Raw genomic sequence first — 16,128 nt, 5'->3', positions numbered from 1 at the left:
GGGCTCTGGCACGGTTTTCCCGTCTGAAATCTCTGATGGACTGCTGGCGGAAAAAGGGATATTCTCCGGCCGTGGAGAATTCGTTCACTTTGTAGAATCGGGTGACCCCTGTGTGATCTTACACAAGCGGTTCGGAGGGGTCCGCTGCCTTTTTGACCTCAGTGGTTACGGTCTCATCTTTGAGCAAGGTGGGAGTATAGTGCAATGATAAGCCAAATTAGAAAAAAATAGAAAGAAAGGGATGACCTAAATGTTGGAGAAATGCCGTTCACGGATGGGAGTAAATACAAATTCAAGGGGCCACACACACACACACACACACACACACACACACACACACACACACATACAACTACATGAGAAAACACAACAAAACACGTGGTCGATGCCAAAATACAGCTGAACACAGCTGAGAATAGGCCTTATGCGCTTGGCAGAGATTGAGAGAGATTCGCACATCATAACCGGAAATCCATGCAAAAAACGGCAGAAAAGGTCATTCCGGCTCTCAGCAGAAACCGCTGCGTTTTTTTCCCCCCCAAACAAAAGACGTTGGCGCGTAAACGAAGGCCGACACTCAAGCCCTCTTCCTCAGGAAAGAGATGTTGGTGCACAGACTGTGGGCAACCCCGACGGCCTTACCTTAGCTACCTTCCTCCAGTTAAGACAGTCGAAGAAGTAGTACGTTCCCCGCTCGTAGGTGTTGGTCTTTAATGTGGGCTCCATGCCGGGCGCTCGTGTGATCCACACCCGCTCCTCCTTGTGGTACCTCCAGTCCCGGTTAAAGCTGTGCGAGATGGCAGAACGTCAGCGTTTACCGCAGGAACGGACAAACTGTCGGGGATGAGTGGGGAATGCTCTATGCATCGTCAGCCTACGCCCCGCGGAGAGTCACCCCACAGAGAGTCACCCCACAGAGAGTCACCCCGCAGAGAGTCACCCCGCAGAGAGTCACCCCACAGAGAGTCACCCCACAGAGAGTCACCCCACAGAGGGCCGTGAGTGGGGAATGCTCTATGCACTGTGAAACAACGGGACTTGCGCACTTGACAATAATGTAACGTTCTCTATCAGTAGAGTTTACCTTTTCAGTCATACCAAGCCTCCGTCAGAACAAAGTGAACACGTTTGTACACAGGCTATACACTCCCCGAGCACTTTATTAGGAATGTTTTCACTTTATTACACCTACTTATTCATGCCGTTAGCTTATCAGCCAATTGTGCGGCAGCAGTGCAATGCATACAACCATGCAGATACGGGTCAGGAGCTTCAGTTAATGTTCACATCAACCATCAGAATGCTCTATGCCAAACTCAGTCATGTAAAAAAGCATGGGGGGAGGGGGCAATTAATTCTCAAAATACACAACCACTCATGTCTTTTCCCAGCCATTAATGAGCAATTACATAAGACATTTCATTGTTGTCTTCAGCTCCTATAGAGGAGAAAAGCAGCAAAGCCCACTTTTTGTGAAGTGTCATTGCAGCAGAATTGTAAACGGGTACATTCAAAGAGCTCACAATCCTGTTAGTCTCTGAAACAGTGTGAGGTTTTGGCCTCCAATAAGCGGTGATCCTCCAGCCTCAAAGGTCACCAGCACTCCAGCAGCTTTTGAAAGGAGTTTTAATGATATCGCCCTTCTTTTCACATTAATGGCATCCTTATTCAGAGCAACATACAGTTGATTAGACTAACGCAGGAGACAATCCTCCCCTGGAGCAATGCAGGGTTAAGGGCCTTGCTCAAGGGCCCAACGGCTGTGCGGATCTTATTGTGGCTACACCGGGGATCGAACTGCCGACTTTGCTGGTCCCAGTCATTTACCTTAACCACTTCGCTACAGGCCGCCCCTTGGAGAGTAGACGGCTGTATGCATGTATTGAAGTTAAAGGTAACAAGAAGTTATGGGCAAAGCAATACCAAGCTTTCAATTTAAACCTTATTCTTCTGCATCTGCACTGGGGAAAGAAAGATGGTGATGGTACCACCACTGGCCTGAAGAGGGCAGCAGTTTCACAGCAGAGCTGTTTGATGGAGCTCCTCAGAACAGCCTTTTATGCTCAGGGTGGAAGGGCTGCCCAACCTGTTCATCGAAGGCACAGATTTGCTCTCACCACAGAAAACATGCTGTGCGACACAGAGCTGTTGTCATTAACTCTCAAGGGGACGGATTCTTCCGGAAATTACCCCAGCGAGAGAGTTTCCTGCCGGCACAGCTTTATGAAAAGCAAATGCAGGGGCGACATTGGGTCAGGCAGTAAGAGCAGTTGTCTGGCAGTCGGATAGACTGTGATGCGTACAGCTGTACGGCCGCTAGCAGGTGTAAGAAGTCTGTGACCCCTGACCCCAACCGTGACCCCTGACCCCAGCTCAGGTACATGGTGATACGTAGAGCTCTACAGCCGCTAGCTGCTGTAAGAGGTCCGTGACCCCTGCCGTGACCCCCGGACCCCAGTCCAGGTAGATGGTGATACGTACAGCTCTACGGCCGCTAGCAGCTGTAAGAGGTCCCCTCCGTTCATGTAGTACAGGTAGAACAGCAGGTCTTCTCCATATCGAGACAGTTTTATTGCAGCCAGCTGCGGGAGAGAGAGAGAGAGGGGAGAACAACCGTGAGCAAGCGGAAAAACAACTTCCCTTCGCTTTTCCCCGTCCCGGCTTCGGAAGGCTCCGGTTCAGTTCAAGCGACTGGATTTGTGGCTAATGCTCACAAACTGTGTTCATAAAGGGCCCCTGTGCTCCTCTGGCATAAACACAGGAACTCACGGACAGCGGGAGGACTGCCACAGGCCCCAGTTTCTCATACATGCTGAATCACCACAGTTAAACAAAAACAAATGATGTAATAACGCACATATGCACTGAGGTGAGCTGAAGAGCCTGGTTATGGGTATGCACTTTGTTGTACGTCGCTCTGGATAAGAGCGTCTGCCAAATGCCAATAATGTAATGTAATGTAAAAGAGCCTGTTCTTATCGTAATTCACATTCCTATGCTCCAGTACCAGAGTGTCAGACTGGGCTGCAGTCTCTTGCCGGGTTTTGGTTGCGTTTCAGCACTTAACCCACTCATTTACCACGCGTTGGGTTAAACAGGCCCAACACCTCGTCTCCAAGACCTAAAACGGCTGCAGACTGAGAGGAAGTGACTAAAACACACAGACAGCCCTCTCCAGGACTCTCCTGTACTGATGTAAGACACTTTCTCAAAATATCACCATTAGTATTCTCCATTTTTGTTTTAGGTTTCATGCTTTTAGCACACAAAAACAGACCTAAAGGTCTAAAAACACTTGGAGATAATAAAGTTGAAATACTATAATGAACAACATACTTCTAAAAATGTAATAAACTGAAATAAAATAGTTTCTTTCTATTTTTGAAGTTATGAAAGGAGAGCTTCAGAAACAGGAGGGGTGTTTCACAGCTGTTGTCAAGGGGGGGGTGCCTACCTTGTCCCTTATGTGAATGTTGGTTAAATACTCCGATGGAACATGAAAGTCTGCAAAAGAACCAGCCGAAAAACAGTCAGAACACGCGCGGAGGAAAGCCACGCCCCTCCCCGGCAGAATCGCCGCGCTTACCGATGTCTTGAGGTCGGCAGGGCGCTGATGCCCAGGGGGAGGCAAATTTGGGGTACAGGTTTCTGTGGGACAGAGAGGGAGAGGGAAAGAAACATTTAAACAATCTCCAGTTATGCATACACCAGTGGGGGTGAGCAATCTGATGATTAATGAAATCATTTAATTTCGCCCCCACATTCAAACCAAATCATTTGATTGGACCTGACAAAACACACAGCTGGAAATCAATTCCTTCATTTCCATATGGGACCTCAGCCATTGGATGGCAGTGATGGGGATGGAGCCAATAAGCACTGCGGTGAAGCTCCATTTTCATTACATTTCATCTTTTCTTCAATACCATCACAATGTTATTCAACGTGTGTCTCAGCCCACGCCCGCAAGGTCGATAGTCTCAGTTTCAAGCCGCCAGTCTGACGATCTTCCGTTTAATTACAGCAATAATCTCAATTAGCACTCAATCAGCCACAGCCATCGCCCGCGCTAGGTTTCTGGAAATCCCAACTGTCACAAATATCACCAGCTACAGCCCTGTAAGATAGCCGCCTCACCCAGCAATTCATAATAGAGCTGCTCCCAATAAATAGAGTAAATAAATTAGTAAATAATTAATTGTATGGAAACTTTCAGAACCTTAATTCAGAATTTGACTGAACCATCCACAGCCCATTATGCAGTCACATGCACACAATAAGAACCACAGGGTGAGGACTACATTTCCCAGCAGCCCCTTGGTGCACGGATCACGTGGGCTCCGGAACTCACTCTGGGGAGTTGAGGTTGAGTCCTAGTGTCGTCAAGTCACTGCCGAGCGCCAGGTGCACCATTCCTGGGTCCGTCTCCGCCGCCCGGATGAAGGTTAACAACCCGATCATCCCGAACTGGTCTGTTACCATCCCAGAGGGAATGTTCGTCACCCGTCCTGCAAGGGGCAGCACAGAGCTTTGGGAAACACAGGCTCATCTCTGAATGTCTGCTCTGAACGCCGCAGTGGGCCTTTGAATATGAATCTGGTTCTGAAATGAATTGTATTGGTCTTGTTGTTGGGAAAATACACATCTGCACATGAACTCTTCCCGCACATGATAGAACCTGGAGCTGGTGTGTTTATGTAAGATGGGCACAGGACCATGCATAAGACAAAGTTTGACCTATTAAAAAAAAAAAAAACTCACAAATTAACAGTTCTCTAGATACAGAGAAGTCACAGCAACAAATAGACTGTTGCACTCACATTAAGGGAAAAGTACATTACTAGCTTACACAAGCAATAGGGAGTCGGCGGATGTCTTGGTGAGCCGAAACCATACATTTAAGATATATTATCACATCACATATTTAATATAGCTAACAGTTTTATGCAGACTAGTTTGGAGACTGTTTGAGAGAATGAAGCAGTCCATCTGACCGACCGTGCCAGGGACACACAAGCAGGTCTGTGATCGGCTGCCCCCGGTGAAGCCCTGATGGGCGATTGGCTGAGCTCACCATCTGGTAACACCTGGATGCCCTTCTTCTGCTGGTTGTTGTTCTGCGCGGTGGAGCTCTTGTCGCCGGGGAACTTGGGCCCGTCCGTGCTCGACGCGTTCTTGCCCGAGGAGTTTAAATTCTGAGAGAGGAGGGAGACGGAACCGCGTTACTGAAGCCACCGCTCGCCCGGCCTTCCCCGTTTCCGGCCTTGACCCGAGTCCGACCGAGGTTTCCCAGGGTCCAACTCGGCGACCGAGGACGCTTGTTTCCCAGTGCTCAGATAAGCGGCACACAGAGGTCCTTGTCTCGGTCTGTACCTTCAAGGTTGCACCGCTTTCCAACACAACGACCGGGGGCAATAAACAGAGCGCTGCCACGTTACGCTCACAACGGGACAAGCCTGCTGAGACCCAATCAGGACGAAGACTGGATAAGCAAAGCATTATGGATCGACGACGCCGGCACAGGAGAGCCACAGAGTGTGCTGGTTCTCGTTTTCAAAATCAGCAGCTGAATCGGACCCAACGGGTGATTTAACTGCTTTAATTGATCAATTAAGTGCTGAGTTTCAAGGAAAGCCTGCACACACTGTGAAACTCCAGGACCATGGCTTCCGGTTGCCTTCTAGCAAGGCCTGTCTATTATTGATCTGTGATGGGCTTTACAGGGCGCCAGAGCAGGGGTTGATGACTAAACGATCGTCTTGGCACAAGATATACATTGTAGCCTTTGAAACCTTTGAAAGCGTCATGTGCACCTAACCGCGAGGGAGAAATGAAGCATGGATTCAGCGCACTCAGGAAGCTACAAGGTAAACGTGACGACTGTGCTTACGTGTCCAAAGCACTTCACAGCTAATGGCTGTCTTTCAGACACACAGACAGACAGATAGACAGACACCCCCATTCACCCACGCGCGCACGCAACAATGGCCTGTCATGCAAGGCACGGGAGCAACTGGGGGTTAGGTGTCTTGCTCAGGGACACTTTGACAAACCCAGGGTGTGGGTTGAGGCCAGCAAGCTTCCGACTGCCAGATGACCTCCTGAGCGAACAGGAGGGAAGGACGGTGATGATGATGATGATGATGATGATGATGATGGGTGCTGGAAGCCTGTAGGCGGACAGGGGGTGGTCGCACTCACCGATTTGCTGTCGTCGTTACTCGACGTGGGGTCCTTGTAGTTGGGCCCGGGCAACGCTGGGAAGTCCTCGTTATGGATGGAGAAGTCTTGGGACTGCTCGTTCGATGGCTTTGTGACCATCCCAACTGCAGGGCGAGAAAAGACACCTCGTTTTGCATGATGATTATGATGATGATGCAGGTGACTTTACAATAGTCAACAAGCCAGCCATTTCCTATTCTCGTACAGGGGACACCCTTGTATATAAAACCGAAAAAACAGAATGCACTCAACAAAATCATGTTATACCTTGTTTGACGTCTGTGTAAATAGCGGTTTGGGTCACTAATACATTTCACAACTGGGAACTGAAGGTGTGACAGAGGTTGCGGGTTCGATCCTGCGTGTAGTGGTTGGGGAACTGAACGTGTGACAGGTTGCAGGTTCAACGCTGTATGTAGTGGTCTGGGAACTGAACGTGTGACAGGGGTTGCGGGTTCGATGCTGTGGTAGCAGTGGAGTGGTGTTGTGGTCTGGGACAGAGGTTGCGGGCTTGATGCTGTGGTAGTAGTATAGCGGTCTGGGAACTGAACGTGTGACGGAGGTTGCGGGTTCAACGCTGTGTGTAGCCGTCTGGGAACTGAACGTGTGCCGAGGGTTGCGGGTTCGATCCTGTGTGTAGCGGTCTGGGAACTGAACGTGTGACGGAGGTTGCGGGTTTGACGCCGTGGCACAGCGTACCGTACGGCGCTCTCCCAGCCAGCGGGTTGAGCAGCGGCGTCGGGTTCCCACTCCCTTCCCTTCGACTCCGGTCCGCCAGCGCCGGGAAGTCGGACAGGTCCAGTCCCGTCACGTTTTCACTCCCGTCTGAAACAGCGGGGGGCACGCCGTCACCAAGCGCTCGCTACACACCCTCCAGATGAGAGGTCTTACCCAAAAACGGGCCAGTGTCTGTGCTGTTCTTTCTTTAAACCCAGCACTGAGACACCGGATTGGACTCATCAAGGTTGTGACTGAAGACCATTATTAGCCGGTAATCACCAGCCCTTTTTGGGTAAGATTAGACACCCCGGCTCCTGACGATTGCAATAGGAACTCCCAAATGAAAACGATCGAATGATAATCGCATACGAACACTGGCTCTGCATGTATGGTTACTTAGGGGGGGATGGGACTCACCTGTTCCGTTGAAGATGTTGCTCGATAACGAGTTGTTCATCCCGAATGCCTGATTCCTGTTCATTCCAAACCCCGACATACTGCAAGCACACAAATGGCAGATTAACGCTACCTACACGGCAGGCAAGCAATAACAGAGACCACCTCGCCATTTCATATTTAATACTCTGCACATTTTGTAGAATTGGGTTGGGAATGACTCAAATATCACATGAGGAAAATTTGAGGCTTCTAATAACTCACCAAGGCCCAGATAGAAAGAGAGACAGAAACTTTATTGTCCACAATGTGGAAAATTGCCTAAGAGATGATCGTAAAACACAGTTACAACAGAGAGAGAACGGAGGACTTGCACTTGTATAATCAAGTAAAGTAAAAAGTGCATCGTACAAGAGGTATGACGTGCAAACTCTGCAGATAACAAAGTAAAAAGTATGATTTATTCGAAAATAAATTCAAATCATATACAGCACACTGCCCAGGTGTACATGATAAAATTATCTATGAATGAAAGGCCAGCAATAACATATAGAGGCCACCACACCATGTAATATTTAATACACAGCACATTTGGGGAAATGAGTTGGGAATGATTCAAACTTCACACGGAGAACCTGAGGCTTCCAGCATCTCATAAAGGCCCAGATCTACTGACACAGCGTGGCTTGCCCTGTGTACTGACAAGGCAAGGCTTCTTTAGATTTTTTATATAAAAAGCCTTATCTCTGATAATCAACCGACAGTCATAGTGTCATGTAACAACATTGAAGAACATTGAACATAGGGCGTAGTGGTTAAGGTACATGACCGGGACACGCAAGGTCAGTCGTTCGATCCGCGGTGTAGCCACAATAAGATCCGCACAGCCGTTGGGTCCTTGAGCAAGGCCCTTAACTCTGCATTCCTCCAGGGGAGGATTGTCTCCTGCTTTAGTGTAATCAACTATACGTTGCTCTGGATAAGTGTCTGCCAAATGCCATTAATGTAAAGTAAATGTAATGTAAAGAGAAATGAGGAGTTAAAGACGCTTGCTTCAGACTGGTGAGACCTCAGCGACCAGGTGTGGGTGATAAAATGGTGGCAGTAGGATAAGCCGGCACAGAGAAAGCCCTGGTGTGATAATTCACGACCACGGTAACAGTCTCCATTGGAGCCCAGATAAAGTAATTTCCTCCTCTGTGACAAAAGGTCATCGCTCCTCTTTAGCGATGGTAATACGATCTCGCTGAATGAACTAATGACCGTGGCGTAATCTGCCTCTCAGTGAAGCCTAGGACACGAGTGCGTAAGGGCCCAGAAGGACGCTGGTGGCGCGAGCCACAGTTTCTCCCCGTCACCTCAAAGATTAGACCATGAAACCACTACCCACAATGCACTGGCCTCCCAGAATGCACCTTTGTTTGCACTTGCACGAAACATAACAATGAGGACAATCAGCCCCGCAATGCTCACCTTTAGGTAGGTACTCTACCACTAAAGTTTACCTACTGCTTAGTCCGCCCTAAAAGCTAAATAGTATCTAGCACTGTATCAAGCCAGGTCTTGAGCTTTTGTCTCCACTACATGTCCTGGCAATCTATTCCACAGCAAGCACTCTGTGAGAAAAAATATCGATTAGCTCTCCTTGACATCAACTTTACACACCTGCTGTGGTCTCAATATCAGGCCATCAACCCAGCTTTCAGATGTTCTTACAGGAGGCTCTTATCATGCACCGAGCGTTGCACAGCGTGAAAATAAAATGTGCTTGACTGAATGTTTATAAATCTTTTTTTATTTTTAATGTAGGAAAATGTTCATTTCCACCGCCTAAACTCCGATCCAGGCAGAACTGTAAAATGGCTGTTGGGAGCCAGGAGGCACTCAGAAACAGTAATTACGGATTTATCTGCATTCTTTAAGTGTTTACATTTAGAGCTCAAAAACAGTCATTCCCAAATCGCAATCAGTGGTGAGGCACTACTATGATAATTCAGGAGGGAATCCACGAAAAGACTGGAATGTTTTAGTGGCTGTCGCATCATGCGATTCGCAGAGCACAGTGGGTGGAAAACACACAGGTGCACAGAAAGCTCTTTGGGTCATGCACATTACATAGTGTGTTTTTGAACACCATAATCTAATGGGGCGACATTGGCTCAGGCGGTAAGACCAGTTGTCCGGCAGTCGGAGGGTTGCCGGTTCGATCCCGCCCTGGGTGTGTTGAAGTGTCCCTGAGCAAGATGCTTAACCCCTAAATGCTCCCGACGAGCTGGTTGGTGCCTTGCATGGCAGCCAATCGCCGTTGGTGTGCAAGTGTGTGTATGAATGGGTGAATTAGAAGCATCAATTGTACAGCGCTTTGGATAAAGGTGCTATATAAATGCCATCCATTTACTATAATGTTTGGGGAAAACACATTTTTTTCCCCCTAGATTTGGCTCTGTACTCCACAATTTTAGATTTGTAATAAAAAAAATTGTAGTTACCATGTGGTTAAAGTGCAGATTCTGAGCATATATATTAAAGGGTATGGCTATAACATTTAGGGTTCTCCACTTTGGAAATTACAGCATGTTTTAGATTCTGCATGTACACAATCGTTCAAAGGATTCCAAACAGCCAACCTCTTTGCTTCACCTTTCATTCAACCATGAGTACTGAACTTTAAGGAATTGAGTTCTTATTGTGAGGACCTCATTTTACATTCATTTTCAATAATTGAAAATAAACACCAAAGAAGGGACTGGATGTGCCGAAACACACCAGTTAAAAGGCTTTCACAAAAATAAAAATAAATAAATAAATAAAAAAATAAATTAAAATAAATAAAACTTGCACAAGCTTGCTCCACCCAGCCAAGCACTTCCCCAGGGACCAACTTCCCTCTCAGAACAGACGTTAATATCTTGAGGAGCGTAATATACAGGCCAATAAATGAACTTTATTCCACTGAACCCTGCACGGGGAATAACAGGCAGCAAAATTGAAGGACCTGGGCCTTCCACAGTAAGGGTGAATCTGCCCTGTTTAACATGAAGGACCTGGGCACACAGGAAGGGTGAATCTGCCCTGTTTTAACATGAAGGACCTGGGCGCACAGGAAGGGTGAATCTGCCCTGTTTTAACATGAAGGACCTGGGCGCACAGGAAGGGTGAATCTGTCCTGTTTTAACATGAAGGCCCTGGGCGCACAGGAAGGGTGAATCTGCCCTGTTTTAACATGAAGGACCTGGGCGCACAGGAAGGGTGAATCTGTCCTGTTTTAACATGAAGGCCCTGGGCGCACAGGAAGGGTGAATCTGCCCTGTTTTAACATGAAGGACCTGGGCGCACAGGAAGGGTGAATCTGCCCTGTTTTAACATGAAGGCCCTGGGCGCACAGGAAGGGTGAATCTGCCCTGTTTTAACATGAAGGACCTGGGCGCACAGGAAGGGTGAATCTGCCCTGTTTTAACATGAAGGACCTGGGCGCACAGGAAGGGTGAATCTGCCCTGTTTTAACATGAAGGCCCTGGGCGCACAGGAAGGGTGAATCTGCCCTGTTTTAACATGAAGGCCCTGGGCACACAGTAAGGGTGAATCTGTCCTGTTTTAACATGAAGGCCCTGGGCGCACAGGAAGGGTGAATCTGCCCTGTTTTAACATGAAGGACCTGGGCGCACAGGAAGGGTGAATCTGCCCTGTTTTAACATGAAGGCCCTGGGCACACAGTAAGGGTGAATCTGCCCTGTTTTAACATGAAGGACCTGGGCGCACAGTAAGGGTGAATCCGCCCTGTTTTAACATGAAAGACCTGGGCGCACAGTAAGGGTGAATCTGCCCTGTTTTAACATGAAGGACCTGGGCGCACAGTAAGGGTGAATCTGCCCTGTTTTAACATGAAGGACCTGGGCGCACAGTAACGGTGAATCTGTCCCGTTTTAACATGAAGGCCCAGTTACAGACGGAGAAGATGAAAGTGTCGAGAGGGCCCTTATGACCGTGCCTCATGAATAACTCATCTCCTGGCGTGCTGAACGGACTTGTGAACGCGTTAGTGCCTCTTCAGACGAAGACGTGCACGTGATGCCTCGGGATCAGGCCCCGTCTCTTTAGATGATCTCTCTCATCCGCGTGCGGAGGCACGACCCACGAGTGTGGCGAACACAGAGGAAGAGCGGTCCGATCCGGACCGTCCTCGGCGTAGGATCGCCTCCGTTGGGCACTTCAGCACGCGATTCAACTGCTCACAGCCTTTCATCCCAGTATCGGGAGTGATTTTCCCATAAATTATGAAGGGCAGAGTTTGTTTTATTCATATGAAAAAGCAGGCCATGTTTCTTTCGGATGTGGATGCCAGAAAACACATAAATAGATGCCTATATGGAGCTGCGCAGGTCTGAGAAACGTAGAGAATGAAAACGCACAACAGTGGCTGGAGTAAGGCACAGATTCACAGAGGGAGAGGTTGACGGTCCTGGACCATCCTGATCTGAGGACTGCATTAGTGAGCCACTTTACCATCCCCATTCACACAGCATCGCTTGCAATCTTCTCAAATTATGAAGGAGAGCGTCCTTTTAGTTCATATCCAAAAGTGTGTGACATTTTTCTCAGAAAAGCACAATTAGATACCTATATTTAGCTGATAATTTGTTATTATATTAGCTGATATTATTGTTCATATATATCCAAATTGATGCATTTGATTAGACTGAGCAGGGGACAAATACCCCATGGAGCAATGTGGAGCTAAGGGCCCTGCTCAAGGGCCCAGCTGATCTTATGGTGGCTACACCGGGGCTTGAACGCACCATCCTTCTGGGTCCCAGTCATGTACCTTAGCCACTAGGCAACATGCTGAGAATGAATAAAGCAGCACAGCTGTGGTTGGACACAGCCGTAAGGCCTGGGGGGGGGGGGGGGTTGTTCCCAGGTCACAGGTCACAGGTCGCGGTAGTTACCTGTTGATGGTGAAGGGCTGGCGGGACGGCTGCTGCTTGGGCATGCAGATGATGCTGGGGGAGCTGCGGTTGGGACTGCCCCCCAGGCCGACGCCCTGGCCCACCTGCGAGTGGTTCATCATGTTCCGCGTGTTCATGGGCAGGATCCCCCTGTGGGATGGGAACGGGGGGGCGGGGGGTTAGAGTGGGGGGGTACCAAAGAGCACCTTGAAGAGTATGCTTTTTTATTTTGTTAATTTTTTTTTAGAATGCTTCTTTTTTTTTTTTTTTTTTTGGGAATGTATTTATTTATTTATTTTTCAACATTCTAAGTCAGTGTTCTAGAACGCCAGAGTGTTGAGTCACCAGTGGTGATTGTGAGTGTTAAGAGTGTTCAGTTTACATTCTAGTCGCATGTCTTATCCCACACCTCAGAGGGTAAATGACTGCTTGGCCTGACTTTAATCTTCTGTTCCGGTTATGAAATTATAGATGAGGGTAAGATGCAGCTGCACCACTTATTTCAGAAACAAAGACGTGCTTAGGGCACAGTGTCTCTGGCAAAGGGCCCCAGAGGGAGGCATTCTGTGCCTGGGCATTAATATCGCACAGTGTCCAAACCTGCCAGCCAGGTTTAGCCTGCATCAGGGACAGACTGACACACAGTTAGAGGCTGTGGATGGGCAGGCAGATCTCCAATCAGAAGGGTGCCCGGACGTCCCGTTTCTCCTGGGGCGGCCCCGTATTTATAAGTGGGAGAAAACACATTTTCCCATATGCAACCCATAGCATATGTGAATGTATTTTTTGGCGGATTCCGCCTGCCGTTATCGTGGCTGTATTTTAGCCGAGGGGCGGTCCTGAAGCGGTCGGTCGTTGGGGGGCGGACGGGCGGGTGCGGACGGGCGGGGATGTACCTGCTCGGCGAGGGCGGGGTGTGCAGGGACATGGTGGGAACGCCGGTGGTCGGGGGGACGTGGCTGGGCAGCTGCGAGCCCTGCGTCAGACTGCGGCTCAGCTGCGGGGTGCTGTTGCTCATGCCCCTGGGGAACCCCAGTCCACCTGGACCGGACACAAACAGAGCCAATCAGAGCCGTTGGGGTGGACCAAACCGGCCAATCACAGCCACGTGGGGAACCAAACCGGTCAAGCAGAGCCAGGGGTGGACCAAAGCCAAACCGGCCAATCGGAGCCAGGGGTCGACCAAACCCAAACAGGCCAATCAGATCAAGCGGTGGACACACCCGGTCCTGTGGATGAGATCCTGCCCACTGTCACTGAACTCGGACCACTTTATTTTGGTGTATTTTTAAAGGTCCCACATTGTGTATTCTCCAGTGTTACGCCCTGTGAGCTCTTAGTGATGTCACTGTTCGGCTCCTTTAAGGCAGCTATGGCAACAGCCCACACACCTGCCTACACTTCCTGTGAAAAGGAGGCAAGGAGCTTAAGAACGTGACAGATGTCTGAAAAACCTCTGCGTCTGGGGAGTTCGACAGCCTCATACTCTGCCACACCCCCCTCCCCTACCGCTCTACACCCCCGCCCCTCCCTCCCCACCTCTCCCAGGCAGCACCTGGGCTTAAAAAAGGAGCCTTCATCAAAAGGCATCAATGAACAACACATGCTTTCTATCAATTGATAAATTCACGCTGGTCTTCGTATTGAACACCAACAGTGAACCCCAGAAAAACAAACCTGCGGAACTGAACCTGCCTCCACATTCCCATCAGTCTGACAGCTGAGAAACAGCCATACGCCCTGAAGACTCAATTCCAGGGATTACCCACTCTGGCCCTCCAATCCAAATACAAAGCTTTCCTGTTCTCCTGAGTAATTAGTGCTGCTGATTTAGCCATCCCCCAGGTAAAGGAAGGGTAAAAAAAAAAAAAAAAAAAAAAACTGCATTTTGAGGCCCTTGAGGACCACAATTTGCTGAGCCATGCGTCATAGTCTCTCCTACCAACCTTCAACATCCTTTCACCTGCAAGATTAAGAGAGCTCAAGGCTACAAGTACTGGTCACTCAAATGAGTGATCGGTATGTCATCTCTATAGCTTATATATCATGAAACATGTTAGGTTGTTTCGGATGTTAACCCATAAATAATTCTCAGGATTTCAACAATAAAACGATATGAGAAATATATGAAAGCCGGTCAATTGTGTGAAGAAAGAAAAGGTGAGTCTTCTCTTTTCAGACAATTGTTGACATAACACAGCACCTTGTGTGAACCCTTTCCCACACAGGACTGTGCGAGAGGCTGAGCATACTTACTTTGTGGCCCATATAAACTAGCACCCAGCTGGGACAGCTGACCTGATGACGACGGCGATGGAGATGCCAGCATCTGGGAGAGAGAGAGGGAAAGGGAGAGTGGGAGAGAGAGAGGGGGAGAGAGTGGGAGAGAGAGAGGGGGAGAGAGTGGGAGAGAGAGAGTGGGAGAGAGAGAGTGGGAGAGAGAGAGTGGGAGAGAGAGAGTGGGAGAGAGAGGGGGAGAGAGAGAGGGGGAGAGGGAAAGGGAGAGGGGGAGAGAGAGAGAGAGAGAGGGGGGGAGAGGGAGAGAGAGAGAGAGGGGGAGAGGGAGAGAGAGGGGGGGAGAGGGAGAGAGAGAGAGAGGGGGAGAGGGAGAGAGAGGGGGAGAGGGGGAGATGGGGAGAGAGGGGGACAGAGAGAGGGAGAGAGAGAGAGGGAGAGAGAGAGAGAGAGAGAAATAGAGAGAGAGAGGGGGAGGGGGAGAGAGAGGGGAGTTAGAGGAAATGCATTTAACCCATATTTGATGAAAGACTAAAAAGTACCATGTTAAGAAATGCACATATTGTAGCCTCATACAGTACAGTACATACAAAAACTTCCAACAGAATTGTGATCAGCTCAGCGGCTAGCTTGACAAGTGTACCAAAGGAATTTCACTCCCGCTAAGGACATCAATGTGTGAAGCCATAGCTCACCCCCCTCTTTGAAACAGCATGAAAACAAGCGACTCCCCGCCCACACACAGGTGCGCGCTCTGAAACATGGTAACTCGCACAACGCTTCCAGGCAGGGAGAGGAAGCGAGATCGCCGGGGAACAGAAAGCGAAACCCTGGACTAGAGGCCACGCCGGACTACACGCCCATGTCACGCGATGCCGTTTTAATAATGCATACAACGACTCAGGTGCAGCGAAGCCACAAAGAAACAGGAAAACTGAGTTTTAATAACTTGTTGAAAGGAACATACCCAATGTGCTACAAGCCAGCTAAAGAATGGAGGCTCCAATAGGTGCTCTATAACCAGGACAGACTGCACTGGGATATATACAGACATAACTGGTAGACATTCATTACATTAATGGCATTTGGCAGACGCTCTTATCCAGAGCGACGTATAACAAAGTGCAAAGTGCATACCCATAACCAGGGATAAGTGCGCTGAAAGACCATAGAGGGAAGTACAATTTCAACCTCTACCTGCACAACAAAGATAAGGACCAGGGCCTATTTGATATATATATATTTTTTTTTTAAACAAACAACGTAAAAGTATGACCAAACCCCTTAACTAGCCAAACACTGCTTACCTAACCAAACTAAAAATACTGATACACAAAAAGATAAATCACAGAAAGACAACAATTAAGGTTCACAGGGAGGTAGGGAGGTGCTGCTTGAAGAGGTGCGTCTTCAGTTTGCACTTGAAGGTGGGAAGAGATTCCACATTCAGAAACCAGCAACATAATATCTGAAAATAAACTATTCTTTAGCATATATAGCATGCGCTGCATGGTAAAAGGCGTATTGGTTAAGGTACATGACTGGGACCCACAAGGTTGGTGGTTCGATCCCCGGGGTAGCCACAATAAGATCCGCACAGCCGTTGGGC

At 48.7% G+C, this 16,128-nt stretch overlaps 1 protein-coding gene across 2 annotated transcripts in view; it reads right to left on the bottom strand.

Moving 5' to 3' along the window:
• The window catches only part of LOC133135503 (CCR4-NOT transcription complex subunit 2), a 47,123-nt gene that overhangs the window by 1,844 nt on the left and 29,151 nt on the right, over nucleotides 1-16,128 (bottom strand). For both annotated transcript variants that reach the window (XM_061252550.1, XM_061252549.1), the window contains 12 exons: nucleotides 14,541-14,613; nucleotides 13,181-13,325; nucleotides 12,285-12,434; nucleotides 7,360-7,439; nucleotides 6,922-7,047; nucleotides 6,202-6,326; nucleotides 5,075-5,195; nucleotides 4,352-4,508; nucleotides 3,587-3,648; nucleotides 3,455-3,504; nucleotides 2,482-2,582; nucleotides 643-787 (listed from right to left, as the gene is read on the bottom strand). In XM_061252550.1, the coding sequence (XP_061108534.1) occupies nucleotides 643-787; nucleotides 2,482-2,582; nucleotides 3,455-3,504; nucleotides 3,587-3,648; nucleotides 4,352-4,508; nucleotides 5,075-5,195; nucleotides 6,202-6,326; nucleotides 6,922-7,047; nucleotides 7,360-7,439; nucleotides 12,285-12,434; nucleotides 13,181-13,325; nucleotides 14,541-14,613 (1,335 nt within the window). The remainder of the gene's footprint in view (nucleotides 1-642; nucleotides 788-2,481; nucleotides 2,583-3,454; nucleotides 3,505-3,586; nucleotides 3,649-4,351; nucleotides 4,509-5,074; nucleotides 5,196-6,201; nucleotides 6,327-6,921; nucleotides 7,048-7,359; nucleotides 7,440-12,284; nucleotides 12,435-13,180; nucleotides 13,326-14,540; nucleotides 14,614-16,128) is intronic.

Source organism: Conger conger, chromosome 8, assembly GCF_963514075.1.
Source record: "Conger conger chromosome 8, fConCon1.1, whole genome shotgun sequence".
NCBI lineage: Eukaryota > Metazoa > Chordata > Actinopteri > Anguilliformes > Congridae > Conger > Conger conger.
Note: the sequence above shows the minus strand (reverse complement) of the source record. Positions and strands in the feature narration are given on the sequence as shown.